Genomic DNA, 23305 nt, shown 5'->3' with positions numbered 1-23305 from the left:
AACGGACCAGAAGGGCCTCAAATACAGGCTTCCCCAGAACGAAAGCACACACACTATAGGAGTCCATTTATATGAAACTCTGGAACAGTCCAAACCAGTCTAAAGTGAGAGCAGTTAAGATCAATAATTGACCGCATGGGGATGGGGAAGCACCCGCAAAGGTAATGGAGATGTTCTGTATGGTCAAAACACATTCTACTGTATATTTAAAATGTGCTTTTGTTGTATGTAAATTATAAATTAGTAAAGTTGATTTTTAAAAATGCCACCTCCTCAATTTGAGCAACTAACCATTTTGACAATTTCCTTGGTCTAGAGCAGGGCTAAGCAAACTATTGCCTTCAGACCAAATCTGGCCCACTACTTGTTCCTGCAAATAAAGTTTTATTGGAGCACTGTCACACCCTTTCATTTGTCTATCATCTTGGCTGTGTTCGAGCTACAGTGACAGAGTTGAGTGGCTGCAACAGAGACTGTACAGTCTGCAAAGCCTAAAATATTTACTATCTGGCCCTTTACAGAAAAAGTTTGCTGTCCCTGCTCTAGAGGAAAACTAGGAGCTTAAAACCATTTTAGATGCAACTACTTTCAGGGCCAAATGGGTGCCAATTTCTTGCACCTTTTACCCAAAAGCAGCCCCAGCTAACAGTGTGCATGGTAACTTCTCCCAGCAGCACGCAGATGCTGGAGGCATGAGCCCTTCCAGAAGAGCCCACGATTTGCCCTCATTTGGGAACCTTTTGTCATTTCCCTAGAAGTGCTTTCTGCAGCCCATCCGTTAGGATATGGGAGCCCTGACTGGAGCTGATGAATCAAAGAGGGACCTAAAACAGAACCCAGCCCTATGGGCAGCACTACTTGGGGGTGTTTAAATTTGCTGAAGTATGTTTATCTACAGTCAACAATTTTTGTTCTTTCCTTCTCTCTTATTGCAAAGACATGGAAGTCCACCAGATCGGTTGTGTGGGCTGGATTCTCTCAAAGTGGTTATTTTTCATGGCACTGACTCAATCTGTAGTCAGGCAGGCAGTATAAAATTGCACTGTAATCAGCTTTAAGAGCAAAACTAATTAAAAAAGAAAATAGGAGCTTTGAATGAAAGGCTGCAGGGAGGGCAGCTGCCTACCACTGGCCCAAACCTGAAAAGTCAGAGTATAAAAGAGCAGGAGGTAGCCAGCGACCTTTGGAGATGAAGAAGGAAAACGCCAAAAAAAAAAAAAAAAAAGAGCAGGAGGTGGACAATCTCAGGGTCCCAATCCTAGTCCTGAACTTGGACTGCGTAATGGGAGAGACCTTGTGCTATGGCCTGCTGGGTTGAGAGGGGGAAAGGGTGGAGTCCTCCCTGCCAGAAGCCTCTCTCTTTAGATAGTCATTGGGATTTGCCTCTTACCCCTAATCTTTTTTTTTTCAGGAAATGGTACCCCTAATTTTATTTGGGGATCAGAACTTCCTGTCTCTCAGTTCATGTAGCTCGAGTGGGGTTAACTATACCTGCAGCTCTTGAGATACGCATATGACCCAGGCTCAGCTAATCGGCATCCACAGTGTCTGATTCAAGCCAATTAGAGTTAACCCTGGGACTTTAATGTGAACTACTACAGAAGAAAATCTCACTCATACATCGTTTTCTCTCTTTCCTCATGGGATATAAGGATGACCACCTGGAATTGCAGGCAGTTATCTTGGTACACTGTATAGTAGGAGAATGTAACCAACATAGGTAAGCAAATGAAAGAGAGTAGATGTTGCTGATACTATGTGAACCCCTGGATCCAACTATACCTGAAGAGGATAGTTTGTGTAGCTTCTCACTTGCATGAAAATACTTCCTTTTTCTTAAGCCATTTTAAATAGGATCTTCTGTCACTTGCAACACCTCCCATTTCATCAAAGGAGTTTGAAATCCAGAGATGCTGCTGCAGTTGCTGATAGTCACCACCTTGCCACCATGAAGGAAGCCAGTCTGAGAACAAAGCAGACACATGGAGAAGGGCAAACCAAAGAAAATGCAGAAAAATGGAGCCAGAGCCCTGATCATGCAATTCCTGAAACTACCTTACCACTGCAGTCCCTGATCTGGAGATAACACACTTCCTTACAGTTTAAGCTGTTTGGGTCAGGTTGTGTATTTCTTACAGAATTTACTCAATTTTCTTCTTTGCAACATGAATGATCACACCTACCTCAACTGGTGGCCTGAGAAATAGAGACCAGAATCTGACAAAGTAGGGGCCCCACAGACGTGAGTGCCCTTCCCATCTCTGATCCTTTTCCTTGCCTTTCTCACTGCCCGTGCCTTGCAGGGGGAGTGGAAGGCCCCAGCATTTATAGCCCTGGCTCCTGGGATGAGTTTCACTGCCCCTCCCCCTCCTGTGGAAACAAGGACAGAAAAGAGTCCCCACAAATGTCTCTCTGGCACCCACCCCTCCCCCACCCCAGGCCTTGCACTTGGAGGGCATTTCCTGTCCCCCTCAATGTTGTGTCATGTGACCAAAGCTAGGCCAATCAGCACACTGAATTCCCCTGCCCACAGTGATTGGTCCAGGGATGAACACATGACCCAATCAGGCCAATGCCGAGTCTGGAGCCTTTAGCTGAGCCTCCGGACCTGTCTAGATCTTTTCTGCTGGAAATAAAGGTGGGTAAGGGTGGCGATCGTGGAAATGAGAGAGGCAAGCCAGAATGTAGAGACAGTGCAGGGAATCAGAGCCAGGAACATGAGAGTGAAAGAGAGCGAGAGAGAGGGAGGGACAGAGAGAGAGAGAGAGAAAGACAGAGAACCCAGATCCTAATCACACTGAATCCCTGAATCCGACCTCGGCTGAGGGCCACACCCTGAACTTAATGGCCAACTCCCTTTTTCCTTAGACGGGTTTAAAGGGCTCCCAGATTTAGTAAATAAAAATGCAGGATGCCGGGTTAAATTTGAGTTTCAGATAAACAACAAACAATTTTTTAGCGTTAAGTGTGACCCATGCAGTATTTGAGACATACTGACATTAAGCTCAATATTCATTGTTATCTGAAATTCAAACTTAATCTGGCATCCTGTATTATATCCTATATTATACTGGCAATCTTAACATTTGGGCCAGGTTTCTAATAGCTGGAACCCAACAGAGTCTTAACGGATGCTAGCCCCTGTATTCTTAAAAGCATGGAGGTAGCCACTGGCCCTGCCTCTGTCCACAAAGCCAGAGCCCCCATTGCCCAAAGCAGAGAGTCTCACCAGTCCTTGCATCTGCCTCCTTTGGATTATTACTGTACTCCTAGCAAGGCTACCACCCTGGTGTGCCCAGGCGGTAAAGAACTAATGACCAAATCTCCCTTTTGGAAATGCCTACTATGGGACAAGAGCTGGACAAGCACCCTTCACCCCCACAGTACAATTCTGGGAGTTAGGCACATGACCTCATTGTACAGATGAGGAAACTGATGCTCAGAGGTTTGGTGACTCACCCAAGGTCATACAGCTGTAAGAGGCAGAGCCATTTTTCAAACCCAGTCCCCATCTAAGGAATTACATTCTAAACTAGGGGGAATAGGGAAGAAGCTGCCTGCCCAGGGGCTTCCCTCTGGGCAGGATGGGGGTGGGGGATCACTGGCTGGGTGAGGAAGGAGGCCCAGGTTCAGCAGAAAAATCAGCAGGCTCCCTTCCCTGAGGGGTTGAAAGGGTCTGAGTCCATGGACAAGCTATCCCCAGCAGGCAGGCTGGGCAGGGGTGATGGTGTCTACGGATACCTCGGGGGCAGGCTCCCCACCTTTGACTTCCAGCCCCCTTGGCCTTTCCCAGACCCTCTCCTGAAGAGCTCTCTTACTTTCAACTTTTGTTTTGTTTTGGTTCTTTTTCCTCTGTTGTTACCACTTAAAAATAAATAAATAAACCAACCGAACAAAGCAAACATCTGGAAATCTTTGTGGAAAATGGCATCTTGCACTGAGGATCCGCCCTCCCCAGAGTAAGAACACAAGTGCTAATGGGATTCTCAACTGGTCCCCAAATGCTCTTCAGAGGAATCAGGACAGGCTCCTCTGTTTCCCTACCAAAGCCCTGTCCTTCCAAAGTCACCACCACCCTAAGGAGGATGGCTCCCACCTTCTATGCTGCAGCCCTGAGCGAGCAGAAACACTTCTGCACCTCCCTTCCTTAAGCCAAGCACATCCCAGACCCCAGTGGACTAATTCCCCCTCTCACTTAGGTCTCTCTTCTCACTCTGGCAGCCACTGCCCTAAGAGCTTATGTCACATTTCCCCTGTCCCATCGAGTAGCCTCCTTTCTGATCTTGTCTTTTCTCTTTCCACTCCCCTGGACCCCTCTCTATCACCACTGCTGAGGGAAGGTATCTTCCCAAAGGACAGCTCAGGAAATAGCACCACTCCCCTGCTCAGTAACCTTCTATGGCTTCCCAGTACCTTTTGAAATAAATACCAGCTTTGCACTGTGGTGTTAAAATCTTCCTGTGGTAGATGTCTGTTGTTTTTCCAGCATTCCTTCTCTCTTTTTTTCTTTTTTGGTAAATCACTCAAGGTTTTCTTGGGGGGTAATTCCCCTTCCCACAGTTTGAGTCCAGGTGGTTTGGAGGCTGCTCTCAACTCCAGGTCCAGGGATGGATGTGTGACCCAGGCTGGGGTGATGAGTATGCTGCTTTCCCTTGAACACTAGAGTTGGTTTAGAGTTGACCAGATGACCCAGATCAGGCTAACTTAGCCAAACCCAGATCCCTGACTGGAACTATTGAGGAAGAGGGATACTTTTCTCCCATCTCCCATCTCTTCCCCTCACCCAGTTAGTTTTGTCAGGTTGAAAGGATGCAAGTCTGAGCTGCTGAGGGCCCTCTTACTACCACAGGGAAAGCCAAACCAGGGGAAATCAGAGCTGTAACCTCAAGAAAGAACTGGTCCTTATGACATCTTTAAATCCCTGGATACAGCTATACCTGAAGCTAACTATGCCCGGGTTTCTCTGTTACAGGAGCTAATAATATCCATCCACCCCTCCCCACCCTTGAGTTCCTTTGAGATGAATTTCTGTCACTGGCAACCAAAGGAATTCTAATTAATGCAGCTCCCAACAAAATGATTCTTACTTTACTAGTTTTGCTCCCACTATTTTCCTACTTACCTATGTGCTTCTGATAAAATGGGGCCTCTGGGGTGGTTAGTGGAATATATTCCATGTTGCTGCCTCTGTGCCTTTCATCCTGCTGTTTCCTTGACCTGAAATGCCCTCTTCACATTACCACTTGTGGTAGTTAAAGTCAGTTAGCAACTTGGCCAGGTGAACATGCCTAGTTTTGTTGCTGCAGACATGAGCCAATGTTACGTGAACCTCATCTGTTGCTAATTAGTCGACTAGGAGGCGTGCCTGCTGCAATGAATGACGTTTGACTTAATTGGCTAGTGCTTAAATGAGAGAGTGCAATGTAGCACAGCCCAAGCAGCTCAGCATACCTTATCTCAGCACTCGCAGCTCAGCCCAGGCCTTTGGAGATGCAGAAAGAAATCACCCCGGGGAAAGTTGTTGGAACCCAGAGGCCTGGAGAGAAGGCCAGCAGAGACCATCCTGTGCCTTCCCACATAAGAAAGAACCTCAGTGGAAAGTTAGCTACCTTTCCTCTGAAGAACTAACTAAATAAATCCCCTTTTATTAAAAGCCAACCCCTCTCTGGTGTGTTGCATTCCGGTAGCTAGCAAACTAGAGCACCACTTACAGAAACTAGTTCTTTCAGGCATTTCTCAACAGGTCTTTCTTCCATGAGAAGGTCATAGCTGTCATTTCCTTCCCTTGTGGTCCCTCCAATTCTATCAAAGAACTTATCATATCACCCTAGAATTCTGGTCATTTAATACCTCTTATCCCTTCTCAGAGTCAGGGAATTATAGGACAAGGAGATTTCCTTTTTCACCTCTTGCTAAGCGCAATGCTTAACGCAGAACAGAAGCTCAGGGAAGGCATCTCTATAATGGTGGGCACCTGGTGAAGCTGCCTAAGGCTCATTCAACTGAAGCCTTGATTTTGTGAGATGCGTTGCCTACCCTGCACCCATTACCCCATTCTTTTATACCAGCACCCCAGTATTCCTTTGTGCAACGACTCCATCTCCATTCTCATTCTTGTGCCTTAGGCAGAAGTCACCTCACCTCCCTCTGGCTTCATAGGAGGCCTGTAACCCAGACCTGGCCAGACATACTCCTAGCCACAGTGATTGTCTTGGGGTCAGACATGTGACTGAGGCCAATGCAAGTCTAACCTAGAACTTTTGATGGAGCTACTGGGAAGGGAATAGTCCTTTCGTTGCAGTTAGGAAGGTAGAGGGATTCAAGCCTGGGATAGCCAGGAACCAATAGGAAGAGAGGTTCTGCCTGAGAAAGAAATAGATATAAAGCATGGAGGCAGGAGATAGTCACAGATGCCTGGTGACAGTTGTACCCTAGATGCAGCAACTCTGTTCTTTTTAGTCCCTTGAGCCAATTAATTCCCAATTAATTGGACTTCTGTCATATGCAACTATGAGTCACAACTGACACAAATCCTAGGTCTTTCTCCCCATCATTATCCCTAACCTGGCATAAATATTTCATCATGGACTAAAGGAGGACAGGGCTCACCCTCCACCCTGTCATCATCCCCTCTCCCTCTACTCTACACCCACAATCTTATGCTAGGTAACAACCACACATCCTTTAGGCCTCAGCTTAATGTCACTCACAGAAAGACCTTTCCTGATATTCCCAGAAAAAACGAGGCTTCCTCTACTATATTCTCTCATGATGCTCCATGCATTTCCTTCACAGCACTTCTCATATTGTTGCCTGTATAATTCATTTATTCTGTGCCTGTCTCCCCCCAAAACTGCAAACTCCACCATACCACACATTGTCTCATTTGCCACTGAATTCCCAGTGCCTAGCACAGAGCCTGGCACACACTAGACACCCAATAAATAGCAACAGAATTAATAAATGCATTGAAATAAAGCAAGAATCAATTAAAAGGATGTCTCCCATGTTTTTCACCTTGAATAAAGATGGTGGAACTGCATCTCTTACCAGTCTATTGCAGGGGATGGGGAGAGTGTCCAGAGAGAACCCAGGCTGAGGAAGGCTTGGGGAGAAACTGCCTCTGTCTTTCTACTCACATTTGAACTTGATCAGAAGGCCCAACACAATTTGTGATTCATTACTGGAGACCCTAGCCACACCCTGAAGCAAATGTCAAATTTCACACATTTAATGAACTCCAAACTTGAAATATGTGGCCTGTAAAATCTGATTTACACTGCTGTTAAAATCCTTGGTGCCTAAAGAGGTATGTGAAAAGTATGTATTTGTGCACAGAAAAGGGGCTTCTTTTTTTTGAGACATTAATTCACTCCAAAGCATATAAACGTTCCCTAAAGCATTATTTCAATTGCAATATTTCTTTCAGCACCTCGAATTTAGTTACCAGTGTTTGAGAAGAGTGGCTGTGTTAGGTTACACGCAAATGAAAAAGCACCACCATGTAACTGTCAGCTCTCTGGAAGGTAAACTGACTTGACAGCTGAACCCAGATGGCCCCAAACAGGCCCAGTACAGTTTACCTGGCACTATAATTAAAACCTGACTTAAGTCAACACAGGGTGCAGTCATGGGGCCTAGCAAGGTGAATTTCTTTTTTCTCAATTCAGCCACTACCCTTATTTATTGGATGCTAACACCTGGTTTTTCTTTGACTCCAGGTTCGAGGCTCGCCTTGGCGCATTTTTGGTAGGTTTGATGTTAGTGAGGGAATGGGAGTGTGGCTGAGCTATCCTGCCAGGGAGGGTGACAGATGGCCTCTCTCTGAGGTGCTCCATGGAGCAGTGGCTACATAAACCAACCTTCAAGAACACCTTGTGCCCTAACTCCTGTTTTCAAGCTTTTCAATCCAACCAAACCCCTGACCCTGGAGAGAGACAAAGCAAGGTCGACCATCAGGCCATGAGGCCACGCCCCTTCTCCCCGGTCTCAGGCAACCACGTGGGCAAGAAGTGTAGAATGAAATCTGATTGGTCTTAACCCATTCCCCTCTCGTCAATGATTGGTGTCGGAGTGGGCATGTATCCCAGAACTGGCCAATGAGCTGTAAGAGATATTTCAGGAAAAGATTTTCAAACACATCAAAAAAAGATGGCCTAGATGACATTGTACTCATTTTTCTAAAGTTCCACACAAGATTCTAAGAGTCACCCAGGTGAGGGATCTTAGCTCCTTATTTGACAGAGTAGAAAGTGAGGCCTGGAGAGCTGACACATCTTGACCAGGTAAATTCAGTGACAAAGCCAACATCATTACTTTACCGGACAGGTGTTACTATTTTTTTAATCAGACATCCATTTGCTTTTTCTTACAGAGGAAAAATAAAAACATGCTGCTTTCCTTTTTGAGGAATTTCCTCTTCTCCAGTTCCTGAGTCTTGAGAATTTCTCAGTTCCCCAGTCTTGGAGGAACTGTTGGTCAAAACACCCCACCTAACCCTTGATCAAAGAGTAGCCAATCAGATTCTTATACTAGGACATTGTCTCTTGAGCGATTCAAGGCATGGGGCAGGGGTGTGGTGGGGGCAGGTGCTGCAAAACAGCTGGTGTGATAAAATAAAAGTGGTGAGCTGACTGCATGGTGGTTTAGCTGCTACTACCTGAATCCCCAGAGTGTCCTGGCTCTTGTCTATTCCAAGTCAAAGTTTCAGTCTGAGCTAGTCCATATCCTTGCAGTTTAAGCCTCTTCTTTGGCTTAACCTTGGCAGTACGCCTGCATCCACAGAGCTATAACTGATACAGAATAGCTTTATATGTTCATACCCATGCCAGTCACTTCACATACGTCATCACATTTCACACAACAAATATTATCAGTAGGGAAAGCACACACAGACATATCTCCATTTTATACATGAAAAGCTGAGACTCAGAGTACAACAGATATTGGTCTAGTGTCCCACAGTTAATAAGTTGCTAATCCAGGAATTTAAGTCCATCTTACTCTCCTTCTCTGTAAAATGAGTTAATTCCGTTTAACCCACAGGTTATAGTGAGGATACTATTGGCAGAAATACCTAGCACACAGCAAGTCTCAGTAGGCATGACTTATCTTATTTTGAATCCACCCACACTCTAATTTGGAAGCCACATGGCTCTCAGAAGTCTAGTTCTTTGAGATGTATTCCCTGGGACCAGAGGATGTTCTCTCAAGAATTAAAATAATTTTCTCATGGATTGAGCCAGCGATTGGAAGCCATGGGCCCCGACTTGGAGAAAGAAACCAGTCAGTCATGCTTTGGGGAAGGCAAAGTGATCTGGGATGGATGGATTATATGCTTGACTTCCCTAGCTATGGGAATCCATGGACTCAAATGTGACATATAGTGGGTACACTCTCTATACTTATCTCCAAAGGCTAGAGGGCAGCGTGCTACCTGGCATGGCGGGGACAGCCCAGCAGAGTAAACAGATGCCTTCTTACTAGTCAGCAATAGCTACCTCCTGCATTCACCAGTACTGGCCACCACCAATCAACTGTCTGTTCCTGAATACACCAAATACTACAAGACATTTGCACTTGCTGTTTCCTCTATCTGGAATACTCTTATTCAGATCTGTGAATGCTGGCTTCCTCTCCTTCTTCAGATTTCAGCTCAAAAGGCATTTCTTCAGGGAGGTCCTCTTGGATCACTGAGTCTAAAAAAGGCTCCCCTCCACAGCCTGATCAATCTCCCTAAAGCATCCTGATTTAATGTCTTCATAGCATGTATCACTGCAAAATGCAATTATCTTATTTGTTCACTTCATGTATTCATGTAATATTTATCAAAGGCGCCATATTTCTCTAGACACCTGGGATGGCAAACAAGTCAAAGTTCCTGCCCTTGCAGAGCTTACATTTTAGTGGACAAGACTGAAAGTAATGCTCTAATAGCAGCAAGTGCGTGAGGCACACTAAAGCAGGGGAGATGATAGGGTGTGACATGGTTGCAATGTTAGAAGGGGCGGTCAGGGAAGGCCTCATCCAAACAAGGCCCTGAATGATGCTTGTTTCTGCCCCATCTAGGACAGAAGCTCCGTAAGACAGCAGGGGCCATCAGGTCCCAGTGCCTAGAAGCTGCCACAACCCTGTGGGTGCTTAATAACAGCACATGCAGTGAATGCCAGTGGTGCCTCCAGACAGCTCAAGGGTTCTCTTTCCCAGGGATGACAACGTCCCCACAATGATTCATGGTTCGAGGCCTCTGCCCCATCCAGAGGCTGGCTCTGATCATAATTAGAAGGGGGGAATAGCCGCAATGACAGCAGCTAGAAAATGTGGCAATTCCCTGGGAACAGCTATGTCAGGATGGAGGTGAGGAGAGCCCTGGGGGTGACAGGAGACAGACAAGTAGAGCATTCATTTGTCATCTTTGTCAATATTTCTCAACTTTCAATGACATGCCACAAAGGAATGCAGATTGCTGGAGAGAAGCATGGCTCTTGCTTTTACTGGAAGCCTTGAAGTTGAGGGTTGCCTCAGACCCTAGTTCAAAAAGAGGCAGCTGCTTTTAAGACAAGAGACCTGAGTTTCCTTCCTGGCTCTACCTCTTACCTACCAGATGTGTGATCCTGAGCAAGGCAGGATCTCTTAAAGCTTCACCTGTAGAAAGGATAATGAAAGTCCCTTAATCTTAAAAAAAGATTCCATATTAAAGCACTTTGAATACAGCCATAGCTGCTGTTGACCCAAGACTCCACAAACCAGACTAAGAAAGGATTTGATGCAAATTAAAACCACAATTTGAGACGTCACAACACACTCACCAGAATGGCTAAAATTTAAAATACTTACAGTAAAGGGAATGAAAAGATAAGCTACAGACAGGGGACGGGGGAGGTATTTGCAAATCCATATCCAGCAACAATATGTTTTAACTATAGTTGTTTGGGGGTTTTCTGTTATATCACAACTAGATGATTTCCTCACAGGTATACCTTTCTCAAAATTCAACCATGGAACATTCTTAGGTGGTGTGTGGGCCTGGCTATACGTCAGACTCTCTCAGTGTTGCCTTCCTCATCTGTAAAATGGGGGTAATGACACCTGCTTCACAGGATTGTGAGGCATATATGTGCATATACTTCACAACTGTAAGTGCCATGAAAAGCCAAGGCCCACTTTTTTTTCAGTCAGGTTCCTGAATCGTCTAGCATCTACTCTTAAAACTCAAGGGCAGAAGATGGCGGCTTAGTAAGACGCGCGGGTCTTAGTTCCTCCTCCAGAAAAGCAACTAAAGAAACAGAAACAATACGAAACAGCTCCCGGAGTCACGACAGAGACCAAAAAGACAGCGTACCCCCTTCTGGAACAGCTGAACGGGCAGGGAGAATCTGCTGCGGTGAGATACACGAGGGGCGCGCGTTTTCCCGGCCGGGGCGGCTGGCGACTGGGGTCCCCTCCAAGCACGTGGCTCCCCGGTCTGACTGGGAACGTTGGATAGCGGGGCCCTCCCGTCACGCTTGGCGTTTCGGGCCAGCTGGGCAATTAGGACCGGCACTCTCCCAAGCCGCGGCGGCCAGCGACCCCCGCCTCCATGCGCGGTTTCCCGGCTGACTGCCGTGCAGACAGACGAGCGCCACGAGCGCCACCTACTGGGCAGGAAAAGAAAAACAGAGCCCAGAGATTTCACAGAAAAAGCTTTCAACCAGCTGGGTCCCACACCCAGGGAAATCTGATCACATGCCCAGACACCAGCAGAAAATAATGGATGACGCTCGGAAAATTGAAGATATGGCCCAGTCAAAGGAACAAACCAATAGTTCAAATGAGATACAGGAGCTGAGACAACTAATGCTGAATATACGAACAGAAATGGAAAAACTCTTCAAAAACCAAATCAATAAATTGAGGGAGGACATGAAGAAGACATGGGCTGAACAAAAAGAAGAAATAGAAAATCTGAAAAAACAAATCACAGAACTTATGGGAGTGAAGGACAAAGAAGAAAAAATGGAAAAAACAATGGATACCTACAATGGTAGATCTAAAGAGACAGAAGCTACAATTAGTGAACTGGAGGATGGAACATCTGAATTCCAAAAAGAAACAGAAACTATAGGGAAAAGAATGGAAAAACTTGAGCAGGGGATCAGGGAACTGAATGACAATATGAAGCGCACAAATATACGTGTTGTGGGTGTCCCAGAAGGAGAAGAGAAGGGAAAAGGAGGAGAAAAACTAATGGAAGAAATTATCACTGAAAATTTCCCAACTCTTAGGAAAGACCTAAATTTGCAGATCCAAGAAGTGCAGCGCACCCCAAAGAGAATAGACCCAAATAGGCGTTCTCCAAGACACTTACTAGTTAGAATGTCAGAGGTCAAAGAGAAAGAGAGGATCTTGAAAGCAGCAAGAGAAAAACAATCTGTCACATACAAGGGAAACCCAATAAGACTATGTGTAGATTTCTCAGCAGAAACCATGGAAGCTAGAAGACAGTGGGATGATATATTTAAATTACTAAAAGAGAAAAACTGCCAACCAAGACTCCTATATCCAGCAAAATTGTCCTTCAAAAATGAAGGAGAAATTAAAACATTTATAGACAAAAAGTCACTGAGAGAATTTGTGACCAAGAGACCAGCTCTGCAAGAAATACTAAAGGGAGCACTAGAGTCAGATACGAAAAGACAGAAGAGAGAGGTATGGAGTAAAGTGTAGAAAGAAGGAAAATCAGATATGATATATATAATACAAAAGCCAAAATGGTAGAGGAAAATATTATCCAAACAGTAATAATACTAAAAGTTAATGGACTGAATTTCCCAATCAAAAGACATAGAATGGCAGAATGGATTACGACCCAGCAATACCACTGCTAGGTATCTACTCAAAGGACTTAAGGGCAAAGACACAGACGGACATTTGCACACCAGTGTTTATAGCAGCATTATCTACAATTGCAAAGAGATGGAAACAGCCAAAATGTTCATCAACAGACGAGTGGCTAAACAAACTGTGGTGTATACCTACGATGGAATATTATGCAGCTTTAAGACAGACTAAACTTATGAAGCATGTAATAACATGGATGGACCTAGAGAACATTATGCTGAGTGAGTCTAGCCCAAAACTAAAGGACAAATACTGTAAGGTCCCACTGATGTGAACCAACATTCGAGAATCAGCTTGGAATATATCATTGGTAACAGAGACCAGCAGGAGTTAGAAACAGGGTAAGATAATGGGTAATTGGAGCTGAAGGGATACAGACTGTGCAACAGGACTAGATACAAAAACTCAAAAATGGACAGCACAATAATACTTAAGTGTAATGTAACTAGGTTGGAACACTGAATGAAGCTGCACCTGAAATATGGTTTTTTGTTTGTTTTTTTGTGTGTTTGTATCTTTTGTTTTTGTTTTTTTTTCCTTTATATATATATATATATTATTAGTATTATTATTTTAATTCTCTTCTCTATATTAACATTCTATATCTTTTTCTGCTGTTTTGCTAGTTCTTTTCCTAAACCGATGCAAATGTACTAAGAAATGATGATCATACATCTATGTGATGATACTAAGAATTACTGAGTGCATTTGTAGAATGGAATGATTTCTAAATGTTGTGTTAATTTCTTTTCTTTTTTTGATTAATAAAAAAAAATTAAAAAAGAAAAAAACTCAAGGGCACATGTGAACTGATAATTTTTGAAGTGGCAGAATGGGGACATGAGGTTTCATGATCCCATTTTCTCTTTTGCATATATTTAGAATTTTCCAGAATGAAAAGTTCGAACAAATGTAACTGATGACTATATCCAAACTAAAAAGTACTCTGAATTAAAAAGCAAAACAAAAACAAACCTTGATGGCACAAAGGTTTACTGAGTCCTAACCGTGGGCCAGGCCCTGGGTTGGCTAAGGATAGACCCAGAAGCCAGTTCCTCTCAAGCTATCCCTCCAGGCCCTATAAGAGCAGAAGCCAGTGATGGAGCCCCTCCCAACTGGGCCCCTTCCAACTAGCCATCACCATTCCTCTCAAGCCTTGTGACTTTTTTTTAAACCCAAGCAAATTTTGCCTTCTATGCTATTACATTAATGAATTTGTTTTCATGTAAAAATATGTTTTAAATGATGTGCCAATTCAATCACTTTCCTTCCCCCAAATCCAATTGAACTGGATTCTTTGGGAAGTGCCCTTTGTTTTCTCCTTTGGCTTCACATTTCTGCACCTCTGAAGGGGTGTGTGTTCCAGGTAGGGGGGCCCAGGCCAGCCCAGCATATTGGAGGTGAGTTCATTTACAGCTCAGAGCTCAGGCTCAGGCTCAGGGGGGAGGTGGCCCCAGGGCAGCACGCAATGGCAGAGAGTGCTGGTAAAATCAGTGAAAGGGGCATGGAGAGATCCAAAAGCAGATGTTGCCTCAATCTTCAAACCTTGAAATCTTATAAAAATTCTGTTATGATGAGTGGCCATGGCATCGGGGAAAACACATGCATGAACCCATTATTACAAAGGATGAACTTTTGAGCTTGAGAGAGACGCCACCCTCTCTCGATCTGCAGCCTGCACCTCTCTCGAAATGCATTTCTACATCCTCGCCGTCCCCGACCCTTTGCTGTTGAGCCTTGCAACTCCCTGGAAGAGGTGCTCCCATTCCCTATAGCAGGGGAGGAACCAAAGCTCAGAGGACTTAAGAAGCTGGACCCAATGCACTGAGCTAGTGAGGGACTGCATTCCGAGGCAGGTCTATGTTTGCCCCGTGCAGCCCCCCAAATCCAGCACACCCCCTGAAATGGCAATGCATTCATTTCCATCCCTGTTTCACATTTGGGTCCAGAAAAAAGGTCATGCTTTTTCTTGGTGTCTTCTTCTTGCATGAGGCATTTTGAGAGCTTAAGTCTCCACATCCACATAAGCCAGCTCGTGGAATTTTTCTGAGCTGATTTTCTCTAATTCTGGTAGTGATGAGTTGCCTTATAAAATTATGCTAAGTTATGTGCATAGAGAGTAGCATCTTAGACTCTAATTATTGGCCACGTCTTTGAAGAATTCCTGTGCAATTTCCAGGGTAATCAACTCACCTCATTTTTCTAGCCTGATTAGCTGGTTGGGCCAATTTAAGCCCCCAGCCCCAGCCCCATTCGAATCAACGAATAGGTTCTGGATGTCGTTAGCCACTTCTCTTGCCTTTTAAAAAATCTGTTTCACATAAAAGGACAAATGAGAATGAATACTTGCCCATCTTTAAGACACTAGCTACATTCTTTTCCACAGCCTGTTCTCGTTATTCTTTCTTTCTTCAGGAGGAATCTGAACACAGCCTGGGCTCCTGCCATTCCTGACTGCAAAAGTTTCGTCTTAGAAATTTGACCCAAGTAGGCATATTCTGGAAATATGGCAGCTTTAAAGAGCATGACCTAGTTCAGTTCTTTCTACCTAATTCTCATCTCCCAATTCCACGCAGCTCGTTTTTGCAGGCTATTTACTAGGACGTACAGGCCACCTCTGCCAACGATGCCCCAGATGCAGGGCTGAGTGGAGCTTCCTTGTATTATTTGATGGAAAAGTAAGAAGAAGCTTCAGGCAAGGACTGGCTTCTTCTGATCTCTGTTTAATAGTGTGGTTTATGCCAACAAAATCATGCAGCAATTCTGGATACGGGGGGTGGGTTGATCCCTTTGAGCCAGGCTCTCAACTGAACCTCCTTGGAACCGCTGAGGTGGCAATGAGAACAGGCTGGGGTGTGTATCAGGAAGGCAGGTGCGAGGAGGGAGTGAAATGGGGCCTCTCTGATGTAGTTCAAGCAGCATGAACTATAATAATTCTGGCATGATTTTGATGCAGAAATCCTTAGGCTGGCCGCCATGGCCTGCGGGGCCTGCTACTTTCCCGCCCTCGTCTCCGCCACGCTCCTCCTGATCTTAGCACTCCAGCTATGTTTCCCTTTCCTGCTTCTCCAACACATCCAGCCTTTTCTACCCCAGGGCCTTTGCACATCCCACTGCCTGGACTCCATCCACTTCCCCCAGATGTTTCCATGACTCCCTCCTCCTCATCTTTCCAATCTCTGCCCCAGTGTCCTATCCCCAGAGGACCCTTCTCTGACCCCCATGGCTTTCTCTAGCCTTACATTACCTGACCCTTACCCCCTGCATAACCCATGGCCTACTTATCTACGTAGACTCATCTCCAACTGATGTTACAGTCTGGGTTGGTTGGTTTGTCTCACACACATACAAGAGGGCAGGGACTGTGCCTGTCTTATTCTACACTGTCACGCCAGCCCAAAGCACTGTAACCAAATACTGAAAACAAGCATACAGTATTTGATGAATGATGAATGAAAAATGTCAATATATTCCATATGCTTCTAACCTTCTTTCTTTCTTTTCTGGATTCTGCAATCTTTCTTGAGGGGAAAAATTATATACATATATATATTTCCAGGTCTACCTTTACCTGATAAAATGAAAACTGTTTTTCTCTGAAATCTGTTGGAAATGGAGAGCTGAGACTTAGAACACCAAGTTCTTGATGTGAGCAAAGAGAACCTGCAGGCTAAGTCTAAGAAGTGAGACCGGGTCATCACCAGCATACCCTGTGGGCCCAGTGTCCATACCCATGACTCAGTTACCCCCAATTTTAGGGGAAGTCCATTTCAAAATGAAACCCTGAACATGAAAAGCCGGTGACAGCTTTATTTTGGCACTTGTGTGAGATGGTAGCTTCCTGAAAAGAAAAGGTGGTGATGGGCAGCGGGGTGGGGGGGGGGGGGGGTGTGGTGTGGACAGGAGGGAAAAGGAAGAAACCCCAGGATCAGGATATATTTCTCTGGTAAGGCTTCACTTGAAAACTGATCTGGAGATGCGTGAGCCTCCAAAAATCTGCCCGCCCCTGAAGTGCTTAAGTTACTCCTCTGACCACAGCCACATGGAGAATAAAATTAAATCCCATGGAAAGAGCTGACTTTTTTAACATTATGCAATGTTTGGGTGAAGGGGGGGGGTGGATATCAGCAAAAAAAAAAAAAAAAAGCTCATCTTTTTCCCCAGAGTTTAGCAAAGCTATTTCTAGCTTTTAATGATACATTTCACCATCACTTCATGGGTAGTTCTAAAAGCCGCGAAGGCAGGCCTGTTCTGTTATGTAACCCATTTAAAGTAGGAAATTAGCAAGTCCTGAATGAATTCTGTTACTGTGCTTTGACTTCTGGAAAGTTTGGAACGACTACAGTTCTATTTTGAGGTGAGCAAATCCATCATTTATAGATCTCCTCACAAATACCGCAAAGCTTCGTGTCACCCTGAAAAGTTTCATAACAAAAACAGTTAAAGTACTCGGGGTGTTGGAACATTTAGTCTCAAAACCTTATTAGCCTCAAGAGTGAATGGGGCAAGGCTTTGCATTGCCAATTATTCGAAAATGCAAATATCCAAGATCAAATAAATATTCATCTCCCACACATCACCACCCGCCCCCTCAGTTGTTTTTTTAAAACGAAGTCCAGCAAAATATTCTGGTTAACAACATAAAAAGAAATGTTTGTTTCTAACGGAGCCTTGCCCATGAAATAAATTCTGAAGCTATGATAGCAGCGGCTTGAAATGTGAGGCAGTTGGGTGTGCTGGGCCTGCCCGGATTTTGAAAACAGGAAACAACTTTCTTTTGATCCTCAAGTTCCCCCTAGCGGCCCAAGTGGAGGAGTGTCTGCACATTCATGGAATTTTCCTGCAGACAAATGCAGACAATCAAGACCCACTCCTTTAAGAAAAAGTGCCCTCCGTGTCCCCCACATTGCACACTAGAGAGCGTGTGTCAATCACAATTCTCTCTCCAAACGATCAGATTGGCTGATCCAGTGAGAGGAAATCCGCACTAAACACTGCGAATAGCTACTAATTAAACCATTAGACCAATTGGATTCCCCGGTGACACGGGGGGGGTGGAGGGGGGGCCAATACTTCTGGGTGCCTCTGGAAACGAAGACTTCTGCACATGGTAAAACTGATCTGTGCCGATTCAATCAGGGTTTCTTAACCTCAGCACTTTGGGGTGGGATCATTCTTTGTTGGGGGGCGGGAGGGGGCAGTCCTGGGCACTGCAGGATGTTCAGCAGCATCCTCCTAAGTGCCAGCAGAACTTACTGCCCCATCGGCCCCCCAACTTGTGACAAACAAAAAAGTTTTCAGACATTGCTGCATGTCCCCTGAGGGGCAAAGTCATCCCCCAGTAGAGAATTGCTGGAATTAATAAAATATGACATCCGCTGCCTCCTATGCAATAGCTTAACAACCTCTGCCTGAAATTTAAGTGACTGTGCTCCTAAGTCTTCCATCATTAGATTCAAAAAAGTGATTTCAAAATCATCAAGGACTGTGTGTATAAATAAAATATGAATCTGATAAAACACATTTTTACCTGTTTTCCATTTATGTTTATCACTTCTGTCCATTCTAAAATGGACAACAGCACAGAATAATAAATAACATGCACTGATTTTTTAACCAAAATCAAAATAATATTTTTAACTTGAAAAGAAGTTATTTACATTTTATGTACCATGAGAGAAGCACAAAATAGGAACCTTATAATAGAAAGCCCTCATTTTGACACCAAAATCCATACAAATTAAAATGATCCTCAAAGGCATAAAGTACAACAGCAATGGGCCACATTGGCAAACAATGAAAGTAGAACCACTCGGAAACACAAAAGATCACATGTGTGTCATCACAGAATCGAGAATTTAAATCATCTGGGAGTTCCTGCTAAATTAAAGCATATTGTACCAAAGCTTCCCTCTAATCAAAAAATGCTGTCCTGGTGAATGCTTGCAATGAGGATTACATATAATGAGATCTACTAATGAGGATGGAATCCTAGATGTGTTTAAAGTTAACCCCACTGCAGGAAAATAATAAATTAGCCACAATTTACTTTGCAAATACCATGCCCCCCCCCCCCCCCCCCCCCCCCCGCGGATCCCCACAAACACAATATTCACTGAACCTGCGGAGCCACTTGAGCAGACCCTGCTGCAGGCAGGCCCACAGGTAGCGCAGCTTTAGCAATCCAGGTGGTGGGGTGCTGCTCGCAGAGGGGCAAACAGCTCAGCTCCATTCCAAAACAATATGTATTTTTCCCAAGAAGAAATGGACATAATTAACAGAAATATATCTAAGTATATATATATATAAATGATAAAAAGCTTTACATTAAAAGAAGGGAGAAGAAATAACATCTGTTTACAAAGCTCCTTGTATATTTTTTAAATACAAAGCTGTGAGTGTTGGAATTTTAATGCAATGAATACTGAATATTTCTTTAAAAAACTTGAGGTGACATCACACACTCAGGCACACGCATACGTTTCAAACATACACACACAAAAGATTAAAGATAAAAAATGGCTGACAGGTATTTGCCTTAACTTGGACAGAGCAGAAGAATGTGTTGCTCCCATAAGCAATTTTGACAAAGGTTTAAAATGCTTTCTCATTAGGTGTGAGTGCATTCTCATCCCAATCTCAGCAAAAACAAAACAAAGTAAAAAACCAACATCGGGAGGGGAAAAAAATAGGTGTTACCGTGTCAACTACCAACAAGCAAACAGTTCAGAAAACATTACAAAGTAATGTCAGTAAAACCTCAACTTTCAGCAAGAACACACTGAGGAAACATCAGTAAACAGAGGATGGTATTTAAGATAACTGCCACAAAAAAGGGTTTCACTCAGGGCAACCTAAGAGTGGAACCTGGAGTACAAAGATGCTAAAACGGAGACATTCCAGCAATTGGCCAACCAGCTCCAGGTAGCTGTAAAGATGGTCTGCTCCAACTTTTAAGATGTTTGCTAGGATGCCCTCCATTGCTTTGTGGCAAATTCCTCCATCTCAAGTTAGTGCAGCCAGTCTCGCCCAGCATCACAGGGAACACATACACACATGGTCTCAAAAACTAGAATCAAAACTCTAAGACATGTCTCAAGATGGAGCAACTTCATCAAATATAAGAAATGACTCAAGATGGAGCAACTTGTCGAATCATTTTCTTAGACAAAGAGAAAGGGAGAGAGGGAGGACGAAAAAGGAGGAAACTTAGCATATCCTGCTCCATCACAATCATGATTATATAACAGAATCAATCATTATACAATCATCATAAAATAGAAAATAACCACCGCAGTTTTTACTCAGGCAGAAGTAACTAATGTTATCAGAGAGCAGGGGAGAATCTTTATTTTTACTTCAAGGAGAAGCCTTTAAACGGTGCAAATTGTGTGTCTTTGGGCCGTCATCTCAAATTAAAGCATTAGTCCTGGTGCTTTCCGAGGTGAGGAAAAGGTGTTGGCAGTTCTTTTCAGATTGATGAACCACGAAAAAGACCAATTGAATTCTTATTCTTAAGGTTTGCAGACTCAGTAGTTTCCTGTAAAATAGCTGAGGTTTTTTGTTTGCTTGTTTCTTTGTCTTCTCCCCATAATTAAGACATATCCAAATGTTCCCTGATACTCTCCTGGGAGGATGGCCTGGTCTGTGTAGGTAAGGATCAAGCACTATGAAAGGATGGGTACTTCTGCCCTTTGGTTTCTAGTATACCAGCAGTGCTGTGGGTGTCATCCTAGACATTCTGGGACCACGGCGGGGCAGGCATGCTGCCCACTGACCATGGTGTGGTCTTACAACATGGTGATTTCCACCTGGGTTCCATCCTTCTTGCCCCTGATTGTCTCCACCAAAGTATGGCTGAGAATACAGAACCAGGAGATCTATGGATGACGGTGATAAGCCCCTTCAATTTCAGAGTTGGCTTTATCAGCTCTTCTTAGAAGCTTTCTTCCTTCAAGATGTCAAGAAGTCAGTTTGGGTGTTGACGTCACACGTTTTTTCTCAACGCTCTATACAATGTGACTCATGCACCGCATTCAAAATTGAGATCAAGGAAAAGACCAAAGAGACTACCTCCACTCCCTACATCTGCTAGAAATATCTGAAATTTCTTAACAAGGATTCCACATGACCTACCTATAGAACTATCACCATCTCTGGAACAAGGCCATGTTCCATGTTTGTGAACCCAAAATGGAACTATATTAAGACTTCTAGTTTTACAGGTTGACTTCCAATAAAACAGACAAAGTCTCAAAAACTTTCAGTGTTTTCCTCCTATAACTTCGAAATTACATAAAATTACCCAATGAAGAAATAAGACAAGCTCAACCTTTCTGAAATTTTTGGACATCTTCACCTTATACAACCATTTGATGCCATATATCTATTATGGTAGAAAAGGTTGGAACAGAAAAGGAAAAATACCATAGAAGTGATGTCAATAGCCAAGTTATTATCTGCAACATACTGCATTCTATAAAGTTCTAGAAAAGCAACACAGAATACACGAGCATTATCAAGAGTACTCCAAAGGTAGGGGACTGTCTGCTTCTCACATCCCTGACTCTCCAAGCTCATACCAAGAACTTTATATTTTATACCAAGAACTTTATATTTCTCCAAAACAAACTCTTGTTTACCTCAGGATCATGTGAAATGGTAGTCAACCTGTAACTTACAAAGCACACAGTATCCTGCTAAAGGGCTGAAAAGTATGTTCTCATAAAGAATTAATCACAAATCCAAGACTTCAGTTACATTCAACTCTTGAAAATCCACAACGCTTCTGGCATGAGCATGTGGCTTGTGCAAGAAGTGATTTGAAAACCCAAGAATGTCTTGCCCTGCCATGTCTAATGCTTCCAAACTTCCTTCTCCCTCTGAAACAAGAAGCCACAGCTTTATAAAAAACACACACGCATGTATTCCATCCTGGTTGGGGAGGAATCTTTACCACTGGCTGCCTTTCAGCACGTTCTCCTTGAAATTTGTACGCAAGAAAACATATCTCAGATCCCAAAGGTGCATCCCTGGCCTCCTCCCCACCAGGGCTCCCTAGTTGAAGTCGCCACAGATGAATGGCAATGCTGTAAGATGCCTTTGCTTTTGTCAGTTCATCCTCAATAATTCCTCCTAACAGGAAACAGATTTGTGTGGAAGTGAAGAGTCCCAGCTCCCTGACCTTTCTGCTTTTGAGTCAGGGGATCTGAGTCACAGCTGCCATGTTGTCTAAAGAATTAGTTGAGTCTCTTATCACACTGTCGACACATTTAGAGGCTGTTGTTCACTGGCACGTTTCCTGCTAATACAATTCTGATGAAAACTTTTGAGGTTGTCCTCAGTCAGCCACTGGCTTTTTCATTGTAACCAGGTTTTAACAAAATAGAATAACACCTTTGAAAAAAAATTTTATGAGGTGGCAGGGGAAGTTAATGGAAGCGCTGTAGATGTTGAAACAGATCAAGAGTGACATAGTCGATCCATGACACTCTTCTCAATGACCACTTTTTTAAAAGTCTTATTCCCAGGAATTCAATGCAAGCTCAGTAAGTAGGGCTGCCTTAGAGGGGATATTTATCATTTTCAAATTGAGATTGTTGTCTGGTTAACTTTTTACAGATTTTTTGAGAAAGAAAGACATAAAGGGTACACATATATTAGGACTATATAAAAATTAATAATAACCCTTCTACAATCTTCATCTAGACAGAAACTTTTATCACATGACAACAAAATTCAAGTCATTAGGAAGCTTGTACAGTGACCCGTAGAAATCTCTAAGCTGAGCCACCAGTTTTAACTTATTCACATTCACTCAAACATGAATAAACCAGGGTTAAAACAGGTCTGCACGGACAACTTCAGGAAGTCCCCTCCTGTTTATTCAGTGTTAGGGCTCTGTTTAACTGCAGCGGTGCTTCACATCAAAACTGCACATATTAGCAATTACTGCAAAATCCATAGTTGGCAGTTAATAAAAACAGAACTGGAACTTTGTCCATTAGGGCAGTGCAGAGACCAGGTGCCTTCACCAAGTGCACAGCCTACGATGTGAGCTTCGAGTAGCTGGGGGGAGAGAACCGTCTTCGCAGGTACTTGAGGACGTAGAGGGGGAGACAGCTGACCAGAGTGATCACAGAGACCTTCCACAGGAACGACAAGGTGGCGATGAAGTAAACATCTGTAAGCAGACAGCAAGGTGGCAGTGAGCAGGCAGCAATGTTCTAGAAGGCACATGCACTTCAGAAACAGCCATCACAGCTACTGAGAAGAAAAGTGTCTCACCACACACACATACACACGCACATGCACACAGCTTCTGGCATTCACTCCTGGCCCCCTGTAGTCTTTAAGGGGATTTGCCATGGGTTAAATAAACGTCAGCTTGATTCTCCTAGTCCCCTCCTATAGCTATAGCTGCTAT

General features: G+C 43.9%; 1 protein-coding gene across 2 annotated transcripts in view; it reads right to left on the bottom strand.

The window, feature by feature from the left end:
* Nucleotides 1–22745: 22745 nt before the first annotated feature.
* The window catches only part of ATP9A (ATPase phospholipid transporting 9A (putative)), a 158118-nt gene continuing 157558 nt past the window's right edge, over nt 22746–23305 (bottom strand). For both annotated transcript variants that reach the window (XM_077113850.1, XM_077113857.1), the window contains one exon: nt 22746–23062. In XM_077113850.1, coding sequence (XP_076969965.1) covers nt 22926–23062 — 137 coding nt within the window. In that variant the 3' untranslated portion in view covers nt 22746–22925. The remainder of the gene's footprint in view (nt 23063–23305) is intronic.

Source organism: Tamandua tetradactyla, chromosome 1 (assembly GCF_023851605.1).
Source record: "Tamandua tetradactyla isolate mTamTet1 chromosome 1, mTamTet1.pri, whole genome shotgun sequence".
Classification (NCBI taxonomy): domain Eukaryota; kingdom Metazoa; phylum Chordata; class Mammalia; order Pilosa; family Myrmecophagidae; genus Tamandua; species Tamandua tetradactyla.
The sequence above is the reverse complement of the archived record's forward strand: the minus strand, read 5'-3'. Positions and strand labels throughout refer to the sequence as shown.